Source organism: Hyaena hyaena, unplaced genomic scaffold (genome assembly GCF_003009895.1).
Source record: "Hyaena hyaena isolate Hyena2069 unplaced genomic scaffold, ASM300989v1 scaffold_57, whole genome shotgun sequence".
NCBI classification, from domain to species: Eukaryota; Metazoa; Chordata; class Mammalia; order Carnivora; family Hyaenidae; genus Hyaena; species Hyaena hyaena.
Window position 1 is genome coordinate 4,128,450 of NW_024080690.1, and position 24,641 is coordinate 4,153,090.

A 24,641-nucleotide genomic window follows, 5' to 3' on the forward strand; every position below is an offset into this window, starting at 1 on the left:
GATTGGGGTCCCTTGGTGGGTTTGGAGGCACACTCTGGTGGCCATTGGTTGACCCAACTTGCCTTGACACATCTGACCCCGCCCAGTCTCCTAGATGCCCCTTCTCTTCCCAGAGGCTTCCAGTCAGAGCAGCTGCTCCCAGAGCTGAGGCCAGCGCTCCTGGCAGCTGGCCTCAGAGGGCACACTCTCTCAGTCACCAGGCTCTGATGAATCGTCAGTGTTCTTCTGGTCGCAAGTGACAGCAAACCTGACCCAGAGCTGCTAAAGTAAAGAGGGAATCTATAGGTTCATGTGGCAGAGAGTTCAAGGGTATGATTTCAAATGTGGCTTGATCCCAGAACCAGTCAATGGCTGGGAAATGAAAGGCTTTCATGGATCTGGTGTGGGTCACAGTCTTATCCTGCGAGCAGGGGATGGACTCAGTACCATTATCCGAAGACAAGGGCTGGGAGTCAGGAGAGATCTGTTGACTAGAAGAAAACCATCAGGTGCTGCTATGGGAAAAGTGGGGGCAAAGATGCTTGTGTGACCCAAACCAGCCCACGTTCCCTAGAGTGGTCCCATACGATGGTAGAAAAATGGGGAGTTTATGTAATCTGCCTTGTCCTGTTGATCAGTTTGGATAACTGTGGGCTGAGCTTGAAGAGTTTGAGAAGACCCGAAGACACAGCCTCATGGGGGCAAGGGGTGGTAAATGATATTTGTCATTGAACATAACAGATGATTTGATCACTCTCTCGTAACAGACCAGATGTATATTGGAGGAGAATGACTGGCTGTCTTTCTTTGTTTTTCCCCATCAGAACCCCACACCCAAATAGAGTAACTCCTTCGGGAAAGATATGCCCATCCACGTGGCAAGGAGAAGAAGGACTCCCCTCCCCCAATGTGGTCAGGTCACTTATAGGCACTTGTTATGTGATTGTAAGTGGTAGTGGGGATATGCTGGAGATGTGGATGCTGAAACCAGACTGAGAGCCCAGGGGCTGGATTGGGTAATACTGGGGTGATAGACAGAGTTTGTGAGAAGAGGAAGCAAGGCTCCTTTCAATCATCAGATTGATGGAGGTGGAGGCACTAGGGCCTGGCAGGGGAGGGTCTGAGTTAAGGCAAGAACACAGACACAGGGGTTATCTTGTAGTAAGTGCTCAAGCCGTCATTCCTGACAAATTCCTTCTTCCTGGAAATCTCTCTGAAATGCTCTTGGACTGGCCAAATTGGGAAGAAAATGACTGCATTTCTCCTGCTGTTATCTGTGAACCCAGAACTCTGATCAGAGATCACATATGTGTGTGTGTGTGTGTGTGTGTGTGTGTGTGTGTGTGTGTGTATAAAAACCCTGAGAGATTTCACCTTGGCCCTTGTGATGGCCCAAACGAGCAGCTGGATGGCACAGCTTGGGTTTTCCAGCTAAGTATAATAGAGCAAGAAACAAAACACAACGGGGAAGGAGGAGAAGAAAGGATGAAAGGCTGGTGGGGGAAATCAAGCAAGCGAGAAAGGAAGAGAGGTCACAGCAGCTCTTCCAGGTGCAGGGGTGGTGTGATTTATAGTAGAGGAAGGTGGGAGCAGGAAGCTCAGAGGATCCTCCTCCTCATATCCTCACTGCCCCATAGGCTCCCACCTACCCACTTGCCTGGAGGAGGAAGAGATGAACGGGGAGAGGGGCAATTTGTCCAAGATCCAGGCTAGCTCGGGGCATTTACATTCTCACCTCTTCTACCTTAAAGCTTTAAAGAATAGTTTCTCAGTACTCGAAGGACATGATCCAATTAGAACCTCAGACACACACTGGAAGTCGTTAACCGCTGAATCAAGGGAACAAGGAACAGACTTACAGAATTAGGGAAAGAGACCAAGCAGAAAGCAGATAACTTAATTTCCATAATTCAGACAGCAGTGCCATTTAACAGCCACACTGACAACCTCGAATGTTTGACAGGGAGAAACAACCCTCAGGTTGTGAGAACTCCTAAGGAAAAGGCACGGGAAAAGGCCAACAAAGTAATTTTGTTTTTGATAGAAAAGCTTTCCCAAAAGAATCAGAGTTGGAAAACCGTGTGTCCTAGCCAATTTGTCATGTGTAGCATGTAGTCCGATCAAGCGGAGCCCCAGCCGCAGGACGGACAGATGCTAACACTTGGCTGAGAGCCTCCTCGCCACTGTTCTTCCTCATCATCCAGTGGGTCCCCTGGGGCTGTCTTTTCCCTGGATGGGGGGAGAAAGACCCGTGCCAGCTCCGGCTGCCACCTCAGTCCAGGTGTGGGGAGAGATTTCTCCAGCAGTTAGAGCTCCTGAACCAACTTCTGATAGCCTGGCTTGGAAGCTCCTAAGACTCATTGGTTGCAAGTGACGGCAAATCTGAGAGTGTCCCCCCACCCCCATGAGATCTGATTCTGGGGTTCTCTGGTGGGATCAGGGCACTGATCTTTTTGAAGAAGCCCATGACATGATTCTTTTTTAAAAAATATAATTTACAGTCAAATTGGCTTCCATAAAACACCCAGTGCAGGGATACAGGAGTGCTGATGCATAAGGGCACATGGGCCCCTATGTTCATAGCAGCGCTTTCAACAAGAGCCAAATCATGGAAAGAGTCTAAATGTCCATCAACTGATGAATGGATAAAGAAGATGTAGTTTATCCATACAATGGAATACTACTTGGCAATGAGAAAGAATGAAATCTTTGCATTGCAGCAATGTGGATGGAACTGGAGGGTATTATGCTAAGTGAAATAAGAGGAAAACAGATACCAATTGTTTTCACTCATATGTGAATCTTGAGAAACCTAACAGAAAACCATGGGGGTAAGAAGGGGGGGGGGAAAGGATTCTAATGTGTATTGAAGGCTAAGTAATTTACAGGCCCTGAGAGGAGATCTAGTCCTTTAAATTCACAATTGCAGATAGTTCAGGAACTTTGATGGGGTTTTCTGAGGGCTTTATTTGAAGAAGGTGGATAAAAAAGCACTTTCTTGTATTCTAGCTCAAAAGGATCTAACCCTGGGGAGCCCAGGAAAAGCCCCTTACCTCTTACTGAGAGTCCCCCCTGAGAATTCCTGCAGGTGGCCCCCGGGGGTATCTGGTTATGCTGGTTTGCTTGTTTCAGATGTGAGCATCGTGCACTGGCAAGTTCAAGGGCAAGAAAAAAAAATGCAGACAAACAAGGAAAATGCATACTCAATAACTCCGTCGTCACAAATAAAAAGAATGAGACGTTAAATAACCATCTGGAGATGATGAATATACCAGAGATAAAACTAGTGACCATACAGGATGCAGGGAACGCAGTGAGTGTAAAATATGTAGCATTAATCCAGATCTTTAAAAAAAAAAAAAAAAAAAGGGCCTCCTTGGAACACCTAACCAAGTAATTAAAATAGTTAGAAAATCAACAAATCAGTCAGCCCTTGCCAAAACAAAACAAAACAAAACAAAACAAAAAACCTAATTGTAACAGTGAAAAAAAATCAGAAAAAAAAATTGAAGCCGGAAGTACTGTTAACCCAAGAATGGAACCCAAGATTTGATTCTTTATTTAAAAGTATGACTAGAATAGTCTGGCTTGACCAACCAACAGAAAAGAGAAGGGATATTATGAGAATATTAACTTGTTTTAAAAAGGCAATTATCATCATTTAAAAAGGCAATTATCATCCTAGAAAAATCGTGTCTTTCTCTACTGTTATATATCAGTTCACATAACTGTACCTGCTGGGAATGACTATGCAAATGGAATTACATCGCCTCATAATTTAAACTATCAGAGAGTCCAGCCGTTGGGTCATACGAGGTCCCAACTCAGCGGCCCCAAGAGCAGGCGCGACCAGTGCCAGTGGGGAGTGGGGGCCGGGGGACACGGTGTCACCACCTACATCACCGCCATCCCCTCTCCTGCCACAGAAGGTGCTGTAGATCACCTTCCTCCTGTCTGAGTGCTGCTGGGCTATGTCCTAGTAGTTAGTGGCCAAGGGACATCCCTGAAGGAGGGTAGGTCAGAGGGGACTCCATTCTCACCTTGCTATTTTTCATCTATGCTCCCCTCTGGGTCCCTGAGGCCTCTGCTCCTCACGCACAGTCCTCCCTGACGTCCGCCCTCAACCTCCTATCTGCCCAAATGCTCTGAGGAACCTATCTTCTTATTCCAACCATTCTGGAACCCCTGGCCATTGTGTCTGTTCCTGTTCTCCTCACATACGCCACTCCCAACCACAGCCCTGAAGTTTTCCACGCTGTCCCCAAAGGGTGGCTCCTTGGTCTTGAAGGGGTGCTCACCCATCTGCCCTTTGATTCCTCTGACCCTTCCATGCAAAGTTTATGGCCTCAGAGTTTGAAGAGACCAGTGACTTGTTCACTGACCCTTGTTGACTGATCTTTTCACGGACGGTGATTCATTCCCCCCAGAGGGATGACTCCATTTTCTTCTTTGATCAGATATAAGAACAGCAGTAAGAACGGAAGTCCCTGTGTATTGGGGGAACTGTGGTTGTGGAATCTAGGATCCCTGCTTTCTAGAAGTTCACAGTGTTGAAGAGAAGGTGAAATATGTATACAAACAATGATTATGCAAATATAGCTCAAAGGTTCTTTTGGGAAGTCCTTGGGACCTCTGAGGAAGACATGACCAGAGGAATCAAAGAAGGACTAATGAAGGAGGTAGCAATTAAGCTGAGTCTTAGACAATTTTTAGGATATCATTAAAAAGTTGTCGAATTTAAAGGAAAATATAAACAATTGGGATTTCAGATGGATGCGCAGGCAGGAGACTATTGTGACACCAAGTGGCACAGTAACTCTCCATGATATATTTTCTAAAAGTGCCATTTCTCAATAATTTTTAAAAGGTAACATGGTGATATGAGGAGTTTTAATATTGTAATAGATGACATTAGAAGAGGCAGTATAAAATTAATATTATTTGGTGGCGCTTGGATGGCTCAGTCGGTGAAGTGTCCAACTTCTGCTCAGGTCACCATCTCACAGTTTGTGAGTTTGAGCCCCGTGTCAGGCTCTGTGCTGACAGCATTGAGCCTACTTGGGATTCTCCCTCTCTCTCCTTGGCTCTCTGCCCCTCTCCCACTTGCTCTCTAAATACATAAATACATAAATAAACTTTTAAAATTAATATTGTTTAACTGAATATTGGATACAGTGCAAGGATAGCTCTCATTCCATCACCTAGCGATGGTGCAGACTTGGCCTCCTAGCATGGACTGACTGGGTAACTTTTCTCTTGTCAGATCCCAATGCCAGATGACAGGACGTGTCAGCAAACAAGTGGAAACTGAAAAAAATATGGCATGTTTCTAAGGAATAATGAGTTGAGTAGACCACTTTCTCTTTTGTTTTTTTTTTTTATTGAGGTGTCATTGACATACAATATTTTATTAGTTTCCACCATACAACATTGTGTACCCTCTACCAGTTTTCCCCATCTGTGTGCCAGGTTCCCAAGTTTTCCCAGAAGGGCTCTGACCATGACATGACAGGCTTGTCTCTGTTGAACATTCCATCTTTTTCAGGTTTTTCAGTCCTCAGTTTGGTCTTCAGCCTTCTCTGCTTTCCCACAATGAGAAAAAAGGTCTGTTGCTCAACTGCTAAGGATGTCCTCTGACCTTCACATCTGCTTTTCAACTGTTGAACTGTCTTCAGGTCCTTTTGGGCCAATGCCACCTGACAACCAGCTGCTGGAGTCACTGTCCTCGAATGCCTTTCCCTTCCTTCCCAGACCCCTGACCCATTGCATCCACCAGCGTATTCCCTCCATACATACATTCTCTCAAGTAACTTTCAGCAATTTTAGCAATTGAGACCCCAGGGCCATGGGTGGGGGTCCTGATGACCTTCTGGGTACCAAGTGATCCTGTCCCCAACTCCATCCTTATTCCCTGCCTTCTCAGGTCCTTCCTGGTGTCAACCATATATTTGGATCCCCTAGGAAGCCGGTGGTAGGATGGAGTTGAGGGGGTAAGAGGTTCATGAGAAGGTAACACCTACAAAAGATACAGAAGGAGGCAGCAGAGCTGGATAGGGAGAACCCCAGGGACTTCTTATGAGTATATTATGAGAAGGTTATATTCGACAGTCTCAGTCAACCCAGTTATGAGATTCGACGGTCTCAGTAACCCAATGGGAAACTCCCCGGCCCAGTGGAAGGGCCCCCTCACCACCACTGAGCAGAACTGGCCAGACCTTAGTCAACTAGTCATGCTCAGTCAACTAGCTGGGAGCTGTCTGGGAAGACTGTGGATTTGATTCCAATGTTGTGACAGGTCCCGAGGGGCCACAGCTGGAGGCTGTCAGCTAACTGTACACCTCACAGCTGAACAGTTCTTTCATATGGGAAGACTCACAAAAAGCATTTCCATGACTGCAGTGGACTTTTCTGGAAGCTGGGTCAGAGACAGAAGGCTTCTCATTCCAGGGGTTGCAGTCTGTAGAGTTGGGGGGCTTTTAGCTGGCTCTGTTACCCAAACTGGGGAGGCACGGGAGAGTTTTAAGTCCAAGCTGCCAGTTTTATTTTGAAAACTTTTTCTTGACAGGAGTCAATAAGTCTTTGTATTCAAAACCTTTTAAATCTGATGTGAAGTTTAGACATATGTCAGGGAAAGAAGATATTTGGGGAGTGGAAGCAAGAAAGGGGTCATGGAAAAGGGGAAATGTCAAGAACTTTCTCTTGTAAGTCCTCTCAGCCCTTAGGGAAGGCAGGAATAATATCTGAGGATCAACAATGACTTTCCCTTCCTCTCTGCCCGCTCGGCATCTTGAAGCTATCCGAGGGGGGTGAGAGTGTTTAAAATCATTATCTCCTCAGGAGATTCCTAACAAACCATTAAGTGTTTATTTAAAAAGAACATTTTTTTTCTTCTCTAGTATAAACCAAACCAGTCCTGTAAGAGTGAGGAGACTTCTAGGGTTTTCTCACTGGAAAGGTAACATTTGTGACATTTTTCATCAAGCCCCTTGGTCTGGTTCACAGCCATGAGATGGGTTGTGTTCTCTGCTCAGAAGGTGGATGCCCAGACCCGCACCCCTCATTGCTTTGCATGTTCCCCAAAGTGCACCCTCTGCTACTTAAGCCCTTAGTAGTACTTGGTCATAGCCTGTGGGCAGGTCCATGTCAGGCAGGTGCAGTCCGGATTGTGGACACAAGGCTCTGGTCCTGGGCTCTGGCCGGAGCTGAGAAAGGGAATGGGGGGGCGGTGTGTGTGAAGGGTGCACACATTCTACGGGACTGAGATTGAGCTCACTGCTCGGTGAGTGAGGCCCTCCCAGTCCCCTTTGATCACCAGCATGACTTTGCTGGGAAGACCATGGGGTGGGACATCTTCAATACCAGGGCACATTGTGTATTGTGTCCATTTCCTATTCTAGTGGTGACACTGCTGGTAACTTCCCTCTTAGTGTCTCCAAGAAAGAGGGTCTCTGTCATCTGCCTGGAAGCAGGGAAGATTCCAAAGATCCACCAGGTGTTTCGTCCACTTTGATCACAACCATATCCCACCCTGTATCTTGGTGCAGTGGTTTTGGGACAGGCTCCATGCTCGACAATGATAATCTGGTTGTCCTGATGACAGCGCTGGTTATTACAGGCGGAAATGACACTGCTCATACAGTAAATATCAGCTACATACAGCTATGTAATAAACTTAAATTGGAATTAATTGAAATGAAAACTCAGTTACTTACTCGTACAAGGTACGTTTCAAGTGCTCAATAGCCCCATGGGGCTAATGGCTCCCCTACGGGACAGCACAAATACACAGCTTCACCATGACAGAGAGTGCAATTGGTCAGTCATGGGCTAAATAAGATGACACGCAGTCTCTCATGGGGTTACAGCCAGAACGCAAGCCTCACCAGCTGTTGATGCAGATGTTCCCTCGCTGGTGCACTTCTTGCGGTTCTCAGGGCTGCTCGGGCAGGGTATCTGATGGGAGGAACGAGGCTGGAGTGACAGATCTAGACCAGGAGCCCTCTGCATCCCCCCTACCCCTTGCCGTTATGCCTGCAGGGTCCCCCCTGGCCCACCTCTCTTTTCCAAAACTACATCTTTGGCATCGTGTACGGATCACAGAACCCTTAACAGTCTTGTGACCGATGTATTTTCTCATTCCTGGTTAGTTGTTAGCTGCTAACCTGGTTCCCGGGTGCCTGATTTATTGAGAGGAGAGCAATCATTTTGTGCCTCGTACAGACTCTGGCCTAGTGACGGATGTCCTAATGTCAGCTTCATGAAAATGGGTGGAAAGTCTCAGTCCCGCTTCGCCTGGACTCAGCCTCTACACTCCTGTAAGTTGCTATATCACAAAACCGCCAGTAGATGGCAGACAAGCCCCACAATAAGCCAAAGAGATCACCCGGATCTTGAAAATACTGGAACGTAATGGAGTGATAGTGGCCCATCACCAACAGGGAAGCACCTAGCGCTTGAACGAATTCTCTGGGTATGACAGGGAACACCCAGAGAGACACCTGTGCGCTAACTGGTGGGGGAAATCCCAGTCAGTGTTCGGGTGTGTGACTGGAAACCGAGTCCCGCCCATCTCCTATGGACTGAATCCTGAATCCCCCCCAATTTACATGTTGCAGCTCTAGCTCCCAGTGTGGCTGTTTTTGGAGATAAGGCCTATAATTTAGGTTAAATGAGGTTATAAGGTGGGTCCCTGTGCTGATGGGATTAATGTCCCTTTAAGAAGAGATATTGTAGAGTTCACTTTCCTCCTACATGCAAGCTGCAAGGACACGTTGAGAAGGTGGCCTTTTGATAACCAGGAAGAGGACCATCACCAGAAGGCGAATCCTCCTGGACCTGGGTCTTGGGCTTTCCCACCTCCTGGACGCCGAGGAAATACATTTCTGTGGCGGAAGCCTCCCAGCCTCTGGGATTTGGGTGCGGCAGCCTGAGCTGACGATAGGGCATCCCTACCCGGTCTGCGCTGCAGAGGCACCAGGAGGCACGTCAGGGACCTGGGGAGCTTCGCTCTGTTTCCTCCTGCTGCTCTGACTGCTGAGGAAGGAGGACTCCAGTTTCGTCGTCGGTTGTTTGCATTAAAGTCAGATGTTTCCCCCAAGATGAAGCTGTTAGCATGTATTGTTTTCTGATCAGAAATATATCCAACTGAATGAGCCACCTGCTTGCTGTTCATGTTTGCGATGTCCATGTTGGCTTCCCCCTCCATGCCAGTGGGGACACTATACACTGTGTCGCAGGAGAGCGGGTCAACATTCCCTGCAGGGCCAGCCAGCGTATCAACACTGCTGGAGCCTGACCTCAGCACAAACCAGAAAGAGCTCCCGGGGCTCCTCCTCACTCCCGCGGCCCCCTGGGCATGATGGCTGCCTAGTCAGGGGCAGCCGGTCTGGACAGAAGTCACCCTCACTGTCAACGACCAAGATGCTGTCAGGCCCTCAGGCCCACAGGCCCCGTCCTCCTGTCACCTCTTGGGGCACAAACCTCACCATCTGTGACTCCTGCCCTGGGGCTGCTGAGGGTCTGGGACCTTGTTGGGGACAGGGGAGGGGCCAACAGCTCTGACATGGCATCCCTCTTCCTATCACTGGCTCCCTGCCTCCTTATCTGGGCTCCTCCAGTGCGCCTCCTCTTGGTCCCCGAATGGAACTGCAGGGTGTTTGTGCAGCTCCTGCTCTGAATTCCCCTCCCCCAGGTCCCCTCACTCCCTGCACAGGCCTTACATCAGTGCCTTCAGAGAGCAGCCTCCTTCCCTCACACATCCGGGCCCTTGTTGACCTGCGGTTCTGACTCCACCTCAGAACCCTCTGTTGGTAAGTGGTGGTTCTGGAAACCAAAAAAGTAAACTATAAATACTCAGAAGCTGCCACATGGGGACAGACCTGCCCACTGAGACCTAGGTCCTGGCCGCCATGAATGCAGTGAGGGCTGGGCAGGGAGACCACAACTGTCTCTTATCTACAGTCATACCACCCTGAATGTGCCCAATCTCATCTGATCAAGATCCTTAATTTAATGGATCTTAATTTAATGGATGACTTTCATGTCAGGTAACAACAGGATTTGAGGATTAGGACCTGATACCTTTAGGGACCATGCCAACCTGCTGTACTATTCCAGTACCAACTCTCTGTGAATATGCACCACTTCCCCACCCCCTCTCTCATGTTCACAACACATTTCTCTAAGTATATCCAATGCCAAGTGTGTCCAGGCTCAGAGGGGTACACAAAGGAAGGCCTTTCTCAGAATGTGCTTAATGATCTGCTTTGTCATCCATTATCTCACAGAAAAAAAGACATGGACAGAGATAGCATTAACCATCTGGGAAGAAACTATCTCTATGGAGAAAGTCCTGGGTTATTATTCTTTGACTCTCTGATGGGATGTAGGGGCTGCGGTCCCCAGCTCTCATGGAGGATGTGGGGGGCCACTCTCAAATATGATCCACTTTGCCTCCCTTTTTAATCCTTTTCACTTATTGGCTGAGTGGCATACCTAACTTTCCCAAAGGATGGAAAAGACTATAATTTGATTATATGTTTCTTAAGCTCATGAGGCACTTTGAAATGTTTTATAAAGTCCGGCTTAAGAATCACTTTTTTGGACATGGCTTGGTTCAGGAGATGGGAGAAATCCCTCAGTTAGGAACATAATATCCTACTGTTTCTCTGATTTGTGACACAAAAATCACGTTCTTGCCTTCCTGCCCCTCACCTGACCTCAGCTACTGCTGAAGGCTATTAGTTAGATAATCCACTTTCCTACCAAATTCATACATCTCTCCCCTCCAGGACAGGCAGCAGGGATTCAGGGAAATGTCTTGATTCAGGGAGTCAGGGAATTGAATACTGTAGTGATGAACTAGGCCTACACTGACCCAGGGAGGCTCCGTGTGACCCAGCCAAGAACCCAGGGCACCTGTTGAGACATCATGTCTAAGTCAGCTGACACCCTGGGACCATATCACCATGAGAGTATAGCCTGTGGGCAGTCCCTGGGGGTTGGAAGAACCCCTTCTATCCAACTATCTCCCTCCCCCTCACTCATGCCCCACGACTGGGAAGAGTAACATTGGAGAAAGATGGGAGCTTCTGGGCTGTGTCTGCTGGTGGGGACTTCTTTTCACAGGACAGGGCTATTGGCCCTTGGCCCTAGACATACACATATTGAAATCTTTAGTTCTTACCTTCAAGCAAGTCATTGTCTATTACGGAAGGTAGACCCCTAGATACATAAATAATTACACACTCATGAATACATATGCATTATAGCTTAACTGAGATGTGCTGTGGTTATAGCAAAGATAAGATGAGGGTGTGGAGGAAAGAGGCGCACTGGCTAGGGGAGTCGGGAAAAATGCTCAGAGAGGAGAGATTTCAAAAAGGGAAAGGGATTTTTAGGGGGATAAGGTGAGGAGGGTAAAACCTTCTTCAGGCAGAGAGTGAGGCAGCGCTCGCTGCCAATGTTCCTTCCTCATTCCCTAGGGCAGCACGGGACACTCCTCTCCTTCCTCCCAGGGCCAGAGGTGAGGGAAGCCCTACCTTTCTCCCCCAAGAACTGTGGTGCTTCCCAAGGTCACACTGAGATCCTTTCTATATGCCTAGCATTTTAGACTTTGCCCAACTATGGGATGCTGAGGAGTGTCTAAATTTAGATGGCTAAGAATCCATTTCCAGTGGACAGGATATCTCCCATGGAGAAGAGGACGATCATTGAAGAGCTTTCACAAGGCCAGGAGCATTTGGTGGAAATCCAGCCTTCACCCTCCACCCCTGTCTCTCTCAGAGGCTGTCCCACTCACCGCCAGGGCCGATGCTCATAGAGTGGTGAGCTTGGTTCTATCACGCGCAACACAACACCCACACCCTGGTCCCACCAGCCTGGATCAGCAACGCTGGGTCTGGAGCTAGTTTCCTGCTACCCACTAGCAGGTCTGTAGCAGAGGAATCTGCACAGTCTCTCTGTCTGCAGCTTGATGCTGTCCCTCTCCACTCTGTGGCTCTGGCACCTACATAAGGCTGCCATCTAGAAATCAGGGGGGCAGCCAGTGACCACACATAGCCTCACTTTCATCCCTAACCACACCAACCTCCTTGCTTGCATTTCAACTCTTCTTGACATGTGGATTCCCCCTTGGTCATGAAAGATTCTTTTGTAGAACAAATAAAAGACTTTACTTCCAGTGAGGGGACAATAATCTATTCCTAAATGCCTCCTTAAATCCCTGGAGGATTCTAAATGCCAGTAGTAAGATTGTTCAGCTCTCTTGGTTTCCCAGAACTCAGTTTCTATGAACACTGCTAAGTTCTAAGAGCAAAACAGTCAGGGTGACCACAGGTCTGTGTCCTGCCCCTGGGGACCTGCTACCACCTCATTTCCCTGTGTTCTGTTGACCCACTACAGTAGCTGACAGGGCCTCCCTTAGGGACGTTGATGACAAGCAGACAACCTGATAGACAAAAAGAGGGGAACCAGGTTGAACCACATAGGCATGATCCATGGAGATAACTAGGACACTGAGGAGGGCTTCCCAACATCCCAGGAGGTACCCTCAAAACTTCATCCCCATGTCCTCTTTGGGTCATATCCATGGGACCTTGGAGTTACAACCCTGACTTGGAAGGCTATAGAAGAGTGCAGAAGATCTGACCTGAGACCCTGGGGCTGCTTCAGCTTCCAACACACATGACAGAAGGCCAAGACCACAGCTGTGGTCTCCAGGGGGCATGAGATACCATCCTTTCTCCTGAGACATGGGCCGGACACAGTGCTACATTGTCAGGTCAGCAATGTGTGTCCAAATTCTCTCTGTGGGCATCTGGCTTCTCATATTCACTGCTTTCTTCAACCCCAGCTTAACTTTGAATTTAATTACCAGTCTTTGTTGGTAGTGGTTGTGTACATTCAGAAATAGATTCTCTGTGATAAAGCAGTTTGGCTTGGCTATTTTGTGTTATCTGCCTGGGCTGGGCCTCAATCAATGGTTAACTTGGCATCTAGTTAGAAATCTTGGCAGAAAACAGAGTAAGACCCCATCTCTGTAACAATAGATCCTTGAGTGATCATTCTGCAGGCATCTGGCTATCTGTCTCCAGGGTGACTTCCATCCCATCCCCTGGAGAGGAGCCCTGTGACTGGGCCAGTCTCACTGGCCTCACTCAGTCTAGCCTCAGCCTCTGTGGGACCAGAGGCACCACCATCACCTCCACCACCTCCTCCAGCTGCAGGCAGAGTGAGTCTGTCAGCCTTAAGATACCCTAGAGTAGATCTCTGTTGGGCCCTCAGACATGCAAATCGACTCCAAGGAGACCTGTGCTTATTTAACCCTGGGGAACAGGCCCCCATTCTGGAGCAGCCCTGACCATTATTTACCTGTCCAGCCCCATCCCTATTACCTTTTTGTCCAGAAACAGCAGTTCCAGAGGATACTCCAAGATGAGCTTCCAGGCCCAGCTCCTCTGTCTCCTGGTGATGGGCTTTCAGGGTAAGCATACTTCCCACTGCCGATTGTGAGCTGGACCCTTAGCCTTCGACACAGAGACCATGTGCTCAAAAGGGGGTTGGCGCAATTATAGTGGGATAGGTAGCATTGTTTTTATTTAACTCTTAGTAGGAAATCCAGGCACAGAGCCCCAGGCTGACAACGAGGCAGAGACACAAACAGCTTTGAACCTGTCCTTGGACCCCTGAACACCAGGGACCACCCTGTCCATGTTCCCACCCAAGTCCACCCTGCCTTTGGAGGCTCACCAGGGATCCATTTAGGCTTTAAGGGAGGGACTCATGCATCAGTCTCTCTGGCGCAGGGCTCTGCCCTATTGGGTCACCTTTCATAACTTGTCTTGGGCCTGAGGACTGAGGACACATCGACAACTATGTGAATTCTTAGACACAGCAAAGGTGGGAAGACCCAGGGACACATGATTTCTAGTTTGTGCCATGTTTAAGCCTTCTGAGAAACCACACTTCCTCGAAGCCTTTGAGGAAAGTAATACACTGTGGGGCCTGGATGGGGTGTCTTTGCAGACTGCGTGGGGCGGTATGTCCTGACTCAGTCCCCAGAGACCCTGGCGGTGCCTCATGGCAACTTCGTCTCCATCACCTGTAGAAGCAGCATGGAGGTAGGTACCTCCATGGCCTAGTACCAACAGAGACCCAACGAGGCTCCTCAGCTGCTCATCTTTGGGGCTTCCGCCCGGGCTGCCGGAACCCCATGTATGTTCCGGGGAAGAGACTCAGGCTCTGACTTCTCCCTCACCATCCACGGAGTGGAGGCCGAGGACATCGGGGTGTATTACTGTCAGCAGCACATCAGCTGGCCACCCACAGCGACAGGTCCCCAAACAAAAATACCCTGTCTGGGTCGTGGATTCCAGTTCTTGAACCAAGACACCTGCTTCCTGCAGGAGGCTACAGCGTGAGAGATGTGACATGTCTGCATTTGGAATTACACTGAATCTAGACCTACTTAGAGAAGACGGTGGAAGTAGACAGAGCCAAGCAGTGATCCGGGCAGATGCTTCAGATGGATTTACTGATTACTGTCCTGTTATCTATTCCAGCAGAACAGAACACCCCAAAGTGTAAAGGCTTAAAAGAGCAACAGTTCATTATTTCCCATGATTCTGTGGGTTGGCTGGGTGGTCTCTCTGCCGGTTTGCCGGGACTCACTTGTGAGCTGCGAGTTGTTGGAAGGTCAGCTGGCCTGAAAGACCCAAAGTGGTCTCCTGTCATATCTGCCAGCTGGTGCTGGTTGTCAGGTGGGGAGCCTTGTGTCTCCTCTTAGTCACACACAAGGGCAGGTGTGGCTGGAGACCTCCACCCCCACGTGCAGGCTCTACAGGGTTGAATTAACTATAGAAATTTACAAATTAATAATAATGCTACTTTTATTATCACCATCCACTAGCAGCTGTGACACCTTGGACTTCCTGCATCCTCTGTTAAGCCACTGGCTGCACGGGACAGCCCCCCACAATAAAGAATTTTCAAGTCTACAATGTTAAGGGTGCCCCCATTGAGAAACCTTGTCCATAGGCTACTATTTGCATTGACAGCTATCCTACTCTGCTTTTAGTTCCTGTTCTCCCACTTCACGTACACCATGAGAACTTCACAGCCATGTACTGTCATTACCCCCCTGCCAATCTTTGTCCTATTTTTGTCATGCATTTTACTTTTACATATGTTTTGAAACTCACAATATAATCTCATTCATGTTGCTTTCCATAGTCAATTGTCTTTAAGGAAATGGGAAATCAAAAGACAAGTCTTTTACATTTACCTGCCATTTACCATTTCTGGAGCTCTTCATTTCTTTTGTGTTTCTAGCTGGTGAAATTTATCTTTAGCCAGAACTTTCCTTTGCATTTCTGTGGTGCAGGTCCAATGGTGACACATTATCTGTTTCTTTTTCATCTTTAAATGGCTTTATTTTGCTTTTATTTTCTAAGGATGTATTTACTAGAAATAAAATTCTAAATTAACATATTCTTCCTTCAGTGCTTGGAGATGCTGTCCCATGGTCAGTTATGCATCTTTTCCTGATAAGAAATGTGCACTCCTTTTTCTTGCTCTCCAAAACTTTTTTTTTCTTTTCTTTTAAATTTTTTTGATGTTTTATTTATTTCTGAGAGAAAGAGAGAGAGAGAGCGCGTGAGCAGAGGAGGGTCAGAGAGAGAGGGAGACACAGAATCAGAAGTAGCCTCCAGGCTCTGAGCTAGCTATCAGCACAGAGCCCGACGCGGGGCTCGAACCCACGAACCATGAGATCATGACCGGAGCTGAAGTCAGACACTTAACCGACTGTGCCACCCAGGCGCCCCTACTTTTTTTTTTTCTATCTGGATTCTTTCAAAGTTTTCTCCTTAGGACCAGTTCATCAGTTTGACTAGGACATGCCTAAGTGTGATTTTCTTTGTGTTCCTGCTGTTTGTGGGTTGTTGAGTTTCTTGAATTTGTAGGTTGACATTTTGCATCTGCTTTGGAAAATATTTAGTCATTATTCAGCTCATAATTTATTTTTGGAACTTTTTTTGAAAAATGTTTATTTCTGAGACAGAGAGGCAGAGCACGAGTGGGGGAAGAGCAGAGAGAGAGGGAAACACAGAATCTGAAGCAGGCTCCGGGCTCCGACCTGTCAGCACAGAGCTTGATGTGGGGCTCAAACCCATGAGCCACAAGATCATGATCTGAGCTGAAGTTGGACATCCAACCGACCAAGCCACCCAGGTGTGCCTCAGCTCATGGGCTGTAGAGGGTTGGCTGGCTGTAGGCTGCTCTAGAATAGCTTCATCTTTGGCAGCTGGACACTTTTCTGCACGGTCTCTAATCTTCTAGCAGCCCAGTCAGGATTTGTTCATGTAGAAGTTGTAGGAGACAAGAAACTAAGGAGAAATTATGCAAGATCTTTTGAGACCTAAGCAAGTCACAGGCTAGCCCAGAATCAAGGACTGAGCATATAACCTCTATCTCCTGAGGGATGGAGATACACAGGGATGTGGCCACAGGAAGGGAAATCACTGGGAGAGTCCTTGAGGCGCCATGGCAGACAGCACGGCACCCATACTGTAGTGGAAGGGGCCAGATTCACTCTGCTAGGAACATGGTAGTTTCAATCTGGAGAACACTGCGGACACCTGTGTCATGTTTACTCTCTGGCGCTGGAGGGAACACCATGCTGACCAAATTTCCAGCCTCTGAGTTCATGGCTCCAGGAGAGAAACTCACCATCAGCTGCAGACCAGTGACTTTAGCTTCCAAACCGCAAAAACGAGGAGAGGCTCCTAAGTTTTTCCATTTACAAAGCGATTGACCAATGTTCTGGAACCCTCGGCTACTTCTGTAAAATTCAAGATTCTGTGGGTAAACAGCAACTCAAACACCCTTGTGATACTGGAGAAGACTTTTGTCAGATGTATAACTTGCTTTCACAACTTTGCATCTGTGAACATAAACCTAATTCACTCAAGCTTATCACCCAGGGAGGCCTTGCGGTTCTGGCTGCTTCCTCTTAGGCAAGGGGACTGCTTTGTTTCTCAAGAGCTGCTGAGCAGAAAAGTTTGCTGAGCTCATAGTAGAGGTGACTCACTCTCCTTGATAAAATAATCATCTACCCCCTTTAAGAGTAACTACTGTGTAAGATAGTGGGCATGCGGGTTCCTTCCTTCCTTATTTCTTTCATTCTTCTGTGTATGTTTTTCCTTTGTACATCTGTTTTGATAACATTATTTTGGATGTTTAGAGCCTCTCAGAACAACTGGAAATGTGATACTTTATAATCTATGTATCCAATTTCATGTACCATTTTGCTAAGTTTGTAATTAGAAATCGTACCTTACATGCATCAATTAATTTTTTATGTGAATTTTTGAACCAGTTAATTTGTATTAAACCAAAAGCATGTTTTACACTTATTAAACATACAGACTATATTTTTAAATTAAGAATGTTATACGTTGTAAATTTGCACAGGAACTTCCAAGTCATAGCAGATAAGCATGGGAGTCGAGGACTCCGTTTTTTCCTATAGGACTAAAATAAGAAAAAAATCACTGTGCTTTGAATGCCTGCCATTAACAGAAGGAAATGACAGGATGAAGGAAGCAATTAAAGGTCATCATAAGACTTTAAAATAAGAGATCTTATTTCGAAGACGCAAAATCTATACTAATGATATGAACAGTAAAAGAGAGATGGAGTTGGGATTTTCCCAGGAAAACAAATGACCTCACAGAATTTCCAAGTAGGTTGGTTTTAGTCCAGGGCGTTAAAGGGTTACTTACTGGGAAGTCTGAGGACCAAAGGTCAAGGAAGCCACTTCCAGAGTTCCTCATTCAAGAAATTTCTGAATCGTGGAAAATCTGCTACAAATAATTTTGGTAGCAGCTCAAAGAAGACGAGTCACCAGAGATCTCAGAAGCCATGATAAACCTCAAGAATTACGAGAAGCTCATCTGTGGTCTGCACATACTTTGGACCATAACACCAGTAGAGAGTAAGGGTTTCCTGTACCATTCCAAATTTTAGATCTTATACAAGCACCTTTTATTAACCAAACAAAATCTGGAGAAAAGGAGAAAGGGATTCTGGGAAGTGGTGTCCATGAGAATGCACAAGGGCAAAGCAGTGATGCTAAGCAGACAAATAAACAACTGGTCCACTTCTTTATACTCCAACATTCAAAACACTTGTTTACCCATATTTATGTTTCCAATTAAAGTCCAACGGCATCATGCATCTACCTCATATGATACAATGATCCCAGGAAAACTCACGACGTTCTCCTTCTTCCCCAGAGCGGGATGCTTATTTGTTTTCCAGTTTAGCCACAATCACTTTTACATTAAGTAATTTGAAGAATGAATTTACTACAAATACACCTTATTTAAAAAGTAAGGGAAGGGAAGGGGATATAGCCCCAAGTGGCTAGCTAGTATCCCCAGGTCCTGAAGCCGTTGTGGGAGCTCAGGAACAGTATTGATCTCTTCCTTTGTCTTGCTAGGCAATTACCTAGAGGCAAAAATCCATTTAATTCTTGGTAAGGTGAGTTCCATGTTGTTGAGCCCGTGCATGGCCTCCATCCCTGCCACCACGGCCACTTTATGTCTGAACTCAATGAACAAACACTGGGGTGTATGCATGAGAAGCTAACTGACATCCACAGAGTTGGTCATCTCATCTGCCCAATGATTGAGAGCTCCCTGTACAGGGTGTGTGTTAAAGTGAACATTTGCATAGGATACAAATACTCTTACAGTAAATGCTCAGTCCAGAGGGCCGTTCATAAAACTCTGCTTTTGAGCTTCTCATCACCAACCTCTCAGGCTTGTTTTATCTAATCTTCTGACCATGGGACCACACCTTTAATCACTGCCTCTCTGATCCAGTTTATCTCTAAGAGAGGTGAAGTGGATTGGAGAAGCCAACTCTGAGTTCTGCCCAGTAGATAAATTTCTTCCTACATGCTCATTCCCAACTATCCTTAAAGTAGTCTGTAAGGCTATAAAACTCTACTTTTGATCTGAATTTATGCATATCTTGCATAAAACTGGATTGCATAAAAATCCATTATATATTGGATCTGAATTATTGTTATTTTTTATGGCCAACTGTCTAAAGAGCATCCACATAAGGGTTAGGATGATGGAAAGGAAACAATTCAGCAAGTGTAGGTCTCATGAGAGCTTGAATAACTCACCTGTGTGCCTGGGGGACTATATCAAGGCCTAGCCTGTATATCCCACTTCTACAGGTGGATAGGATACTGGGTGCAGACCTTATGGCTTGTTGGATAAGTCACCACTCAATTCATAAAGGCAGCTCAGGTCACATGGCTATTTCAGGATCTATATACAGTGTGTAGTCTCTACCAGGGCTGAACAGCAAGCTAGGAGCCTATCTCAACAAGGGAATTGTTACCTGTGAAGAGATTGGACCACTATTCTAATAACCTAGAGGTCCATTCTGGGCTTCTCCTGTTGGGGCTTTCTGAAGCCTCCAAGTGCTCTGCCTATCTGTCACAGGCACTTTAAGTGTCACTGCACTTCTGGGTCATAAAGTCCTCTGCCAGTGGTCCTTACTGTAGAGCGCTCTTCTCTCCTGGGTCTCAGTCAAAACATCAACCTTACAGGTTACTAAATAAAGGAGTATATATTGGCTTCAAACCTAACTCTTTCCTAGTTACTGAAAATATGTGGGGGTTTTTAAGTCCTTTTTTTTTTTAATTTTTTTTTATGTTTTATTTATTTCTAGGAGAGAGAGAGAGACAGCATGAGCAGGGGAGGGTCAGAGAGAGAGGGAGTCACAGACTGAAACAGGCTCCAGGCTCTGAGCTGGCAGTCAGCACAGGGCCCGACGTGGGGCTCGAACCCACAAACCGCGAGATCATGACCTAAGCGAAAGTCGGACGCTTAACCGACTAAGCCACCCAGGCGCCCCTTAAGTCTATTTTTTTTAAAGTAATCTCTACATCCAACATAAGGCTCAAACTCACAACCCCGAGATCAAGTCACATGCTCTTCCAACTGAGCCAATCAGGTGCCCCTGAAAATGTGCTTTCATGTTGGAGGCAAATTTTTTGACATTCCCCAGACCACTCATCTTCTAGAAACTTCTCTGCAACCAGGACCATGCAGGCAGTTTGGTGGGATTTGCCTTGCACTTTGGTGGTATTCAAACCACCAAATACATGGTTTCAAGCTGACTCTGGATTTTTAATTGTGCAAGCCCTGATAATGATTTCTTATAATTGAAAAAAAATTAGCCAATAATTTTTAAAAATGTTTCTTATACTTCCTTTGTCACCTTCTCTTCTTAAGACTTGAATTGTTCATGTAACAGACTGCTTGAAGTTGTCACACAGTTCACTGATGCTGTCTCTGTTCATGTTTTTTCAAATATTTTTTTCATAATAGTTCAGTTTAGACAATTTCTAGTGCTAAGGCTTTTCATCATTTTTACTGAAATATCAAATCTTGTGACTTGCATCTGTCTGATAGACTTGGGTATTGCTTTTAAGCTTTGTCAGGCAGGACCAGAATAGCATTCTGTCCAGGGGTAATTTGCCTCACTACCAAGGCAGTACCTCCTGAGTACTCAGCCAGATGCCCTGTGAATCATGAGGTTTTCTACTCCTAATGGTGCACACAATAACTCTTTCTGGCCCTGTGTGAGCTCTGACAAATTTCCCCTAAAATTTTTTTAATGTTTATTTATTGTTCAGAAAGAGAGAGAGAATGCAAGTGGCAGAGGATAGTGGGGGAGGGGGAGGGGGAATTCTAAGCAGGCTCCTCACTGTCAGGGCAGAACCTGATGCAGGGCTCCAACCCACGAGCCAAGAGATTATGACCTGAGCCAAAATCAAGAGTTGGATGCTTAACCGACTGAGCCACCCAGGCGCTACCTACCCCACCCCCCCATCCTCGTAATCTTTCATGCAGTTTTTTCTCCAGCCTCAGTAGGTTCTTGACATGCATGTGTTTATCAGTACACTCTTGAATATGGAGAGGAACAATCTGTGGACATCCTAGGTTCTCTCTCTATGTGGATAATTCATCACACCAAGGGCATCAGGAAATCAGAGCAAAGAAGAAGACTCTCTGTCCTGAAAAATGTGTGAGCATCAAATGCAAGGACCTCATAAAATTTCTTTGGATTTCTGGGCTTTTGTCCCACTCAACAGACTAAGTCTCAGATGGAGAGGTAACATGAAAAGCAGGTCACAGAACTTGAAGACAGCAAAGTAAATACTCTGCTCATAGGATAGTAAACTGATTCTGTCCTGTGGCCCTCAGAGAGAGACATGTTCTCTGCAGACAAATGTGCTTGGGTTGGGACTCTTAAGAGACACTGCACTGGAGTGCTGTTATTGTAAAAAGCCAGTCCTGCAGCTAAGCCCAGCCCTGACAGAAGCAAAGAGGATTGTATCAATATTTGTTTCATGATAATTTCTCAGAATTCTATTAATTTTTGATTTCTAGAATAAATACATTCATGTAGGTGACAACTTCTGGCTGCCCCACCTGGTGGTAGTTTTCTCACACTTAGGCAGCTTTTTATTTGTGTGGCCCAGTGGGATAGAGAGCTCAGAATGGGGATGAGGACACGTGGCTTAGCTGGAGATGACACGTTAGCGATGGCAGATACTCAACAGCTGGGCAACTTACATATCATAACACCCACACTTCTTTATTATTCTACTACCCCATTCCATCGCTGGATGGTAGTGATGGTAATTTCTCATGCCAAGAATATCGGGACAGTAGAGCAAAGAAGAATCTCTGTGGCCTAAATAACATCCACAGGCACCAAATAAAAGGGGCCTGTACAGGTTCTTAGAGTGTCTGGGATTGTGTAATAGCTGACTGATGCTGTCTTAGAGAGACAGTAAGAAAAATGTGTCATGAATCTTAAAGAGACGCAAAGAACTCTCTACTCACAGGACAGCAGGCGGATTCTGCTCTTTGGCCTCCAGGAAGAAACACCTGCTCCAGGAGGCAAATTTATGCTGCTCTGGTCGAACTTGGGTCCAGGGGGTTTTATTGCATCTGTACCGTTTTTGAGATAACCCAACTCTGCAGCTGTCCCAGTTATGCTCCATCCTCTGCTGATTTGCATGTTCCCCAGGCACAGCCCACTTCCCTGAACACTGATTGATAGGCTGGTCACACCCTGTGCGGGACTCAGGCCCAGTCAGGACACAGAATGGACATGAAGGCTCCCGCTCAGCTCCTTGGCCTCCTGTTGCTCTGGCTCCCAGGTAAGGAAGAGGAACACCGGGAATGTACTCAGCCGATGTGCTCAGTACTGCTGGGCCCTCCAGCAATGTCCTCTTAACACATGATTCACAGTGTGGCTATGTGTGTCTCTGTGTCCAATCTCAGGAGCCAGCTGTGATATCCAGATGACCCAGTCTCTATCCTCGCTGTCTGCATCTCCCGGAGACACAGTCACCATCACTTGCAAGGCGAGTCAGAACGTGAACACGTGGGTGGACTGGTATCAGCAGAAACCAGGGAAAGTTCCTAAGCTTCTGATCTATCATGCATCCACATTGCAAACTGGGGTCCCCTCATGGTTCAGGGGCAATGGGTCTGGGACAGATTTCACCCTCACCATCAGCAGCCTGGAGCCTGACGACGCTGCAACTTACCACTGCCAGCACTATAATAACTACCCACACACAGTGTTACAGACCAGCACATAAACCACCAGGGAAGCGGTTGGGCTCCTCCTGCTGGCCCTCTTGTGCCTGCATCTGTTCAGAAAGTGTCAGATGCAGCCCTGCTCTGGAGGTCACTGGGAGGTGTGGGAGGAGGGAAGGGAGGCTCCTCTGCCCCCTGACTCCCCTTCCCCCTCTTCAGTCCAGCAGCACAGACATGACAATGCCCCTTCTGATGTAATCAAGATGGAGATGTGGGTGATGGCATCCATCAGGGTTCGTATGGCAAAAGAGAAGCCACTCTAGATATTCCAAGAAGGAATTTTTAAAGGTGACTTTAAGTTTCAAAGAAGTTCTGTGTTCACAACAAAATTTAGCAGAAAATAAAGAGATTTCCCAAATGTCCCCTGCTCACGCCCAGGCACAGCCTCCCCTATTGTCAACAGCCCCCACCAGAGGGTACATTTGTTACACTCAATGAGCCTATGTGGACACATCATTATCACCCGAAGTCCATAGTTTATACTGGCATTTACATTTGGGGTTGTACATTCTGTGGATTTGGACAAATTTATAATAACATGTATCCACCATTTTTGCATCATACAGAATAGTTTCATTGCCCCCCAAATTCCTCTGTGCCCCAACTATTATCCCTCCATCCCCACCATAGCCCCTGGTAACCACAGATCTTTTTATTGCCTTCACAGTTTCGCCGTATCCAGAATATCTTATAGATGGAGTCATATAGCACGTAATTTTTTCAGAAGGGCTTCTTTCATTTAATAATATGTATTTAAGATTCCTCCATATCTTTTCATGGCTTATGAGCTTATTTCTTTTTAGTTTTGAATATTATTCTATTGTCTTGATGTGCCACAGTTTACTTATTCATTCACTTCCTGAAAGGCATCTGTTTTGTTCCCCCCAAGCTTTGGCGATTATGAATAAGGTGAGTATAAACATCTGTGTGTAGGCTTTGTATGGACATCATTTTCCACTCTTTTGAGTAAATATTAAGAAGCACAGCTACTGGATGATGTGATAGGAGGAGGTTTTGTTTTGTAAGAATCTTCCATAGTGTCTTCCAAAGTGGCTGTGCTGTTGTGCATTCCCATCACAGTGAATGAGGGTTCCTGCTGCTCCACATCCGTGTCAGCACTGGATATTGTCAGGGTTCCTGATTTTGGCCATTGTAAGAGGTATGTAGTGGCATCTCGTTGTTGTCTGAATTCGTATTTCTCTGAAGACATAATAAATATGAAGTACCTTCTCAGATGCTTATATGTCATCTCTATACCTTGTTTGGGAAGGTACCCATGAAGGCCTTTGCCCCATGTCTTAATCACATTGTTTGTTCTTTTATTGTTGAATTTAAAAAGCTCTTTGTATATTTCGGTAACAGCTCTTTATCAGATAGGTCCTTTGCAAAATTTTCTCTTGCTGTTTCTTGTCAGGAATTGTTTTATTACAGGGTATTAGAGTTTGACTATATATATATATATATATATATATATATATATATATATTTTTTTTTTTTTTAACGAACTGGGGTATGGTAGGCAGAAGAGCAAATATGAGAATCGAGAGAGTGTGTGGTGCTTCCTCCGAGAAGCCAGAGCACATCACTGCTGAAGGCTGAAGGTATAGGCTGCCTAACCATGTGTGTGGTCCTCACACCTGTCTGGGAAGCCCCAGGGTGGGGGGTGCTGATGCTCTAGTGGCCTCCCCCCCCCAACCCAGGTGATTCTCCAGCCCTCACCTTGTGGACCCTGTGCTGATGGATAGCATCAAATCCGTCTCTTCTGAACTCCATATCTCAGTGACGATGCTTCATTGAGCACCTCTAAATGGAGCTATAGAGAAAAAAAGGGGGAGATGTGTTTCCAGAAGTGATGGCAACAGTGGGGGGCTGACAGCAGTCAGCCCAGGATGGTCACTAATTCCCAGCTGTCAGAGCTCTTCTGGCTAGAAGATGGATCCAGAATACACCTGAATGTTC

General features: G+C 46.4%; 1 long non-coding RNA gene and 1 gene segment (V, D, J or C); one reads left to right on the forward strand and one right to left on the reverse strand.

Moving 5' to 3' along the window:
- Positions 1-68: 68 nt before the first annotated feature.
- LOC120231521 lies at positions 69-21,975 on the reverse strand. 2 transcript variants are annotated; one of them, XR_005528348.1, is made up of 4 exons: positions 21,918-21,975; positions 7,692-7,932; positions 3,033-3,127; positions 69-258 (listed from the first exon to the last, which is right to left on the reverse strand). It is a non-coding gene; the product is annotated as an uncharacterized LOC120231521 (long non-coding RNA). The 2 variants fall into 2 exon arrangements; XR_005528347.1 differs by having other exon boundaries at positions 69-261.
- LOC120231520 lies at positions 21,562-22,805 on the forward strand. The segment is given in 2 exon segments: positions 21,562-22,237; positions 22,362-22,805. Coding segments are annotated over 2 exon segments (378 nt in total).
- The last annotated feature ends 1,836 nt before the right edge of the window (positions 22,806-24,641 follow it).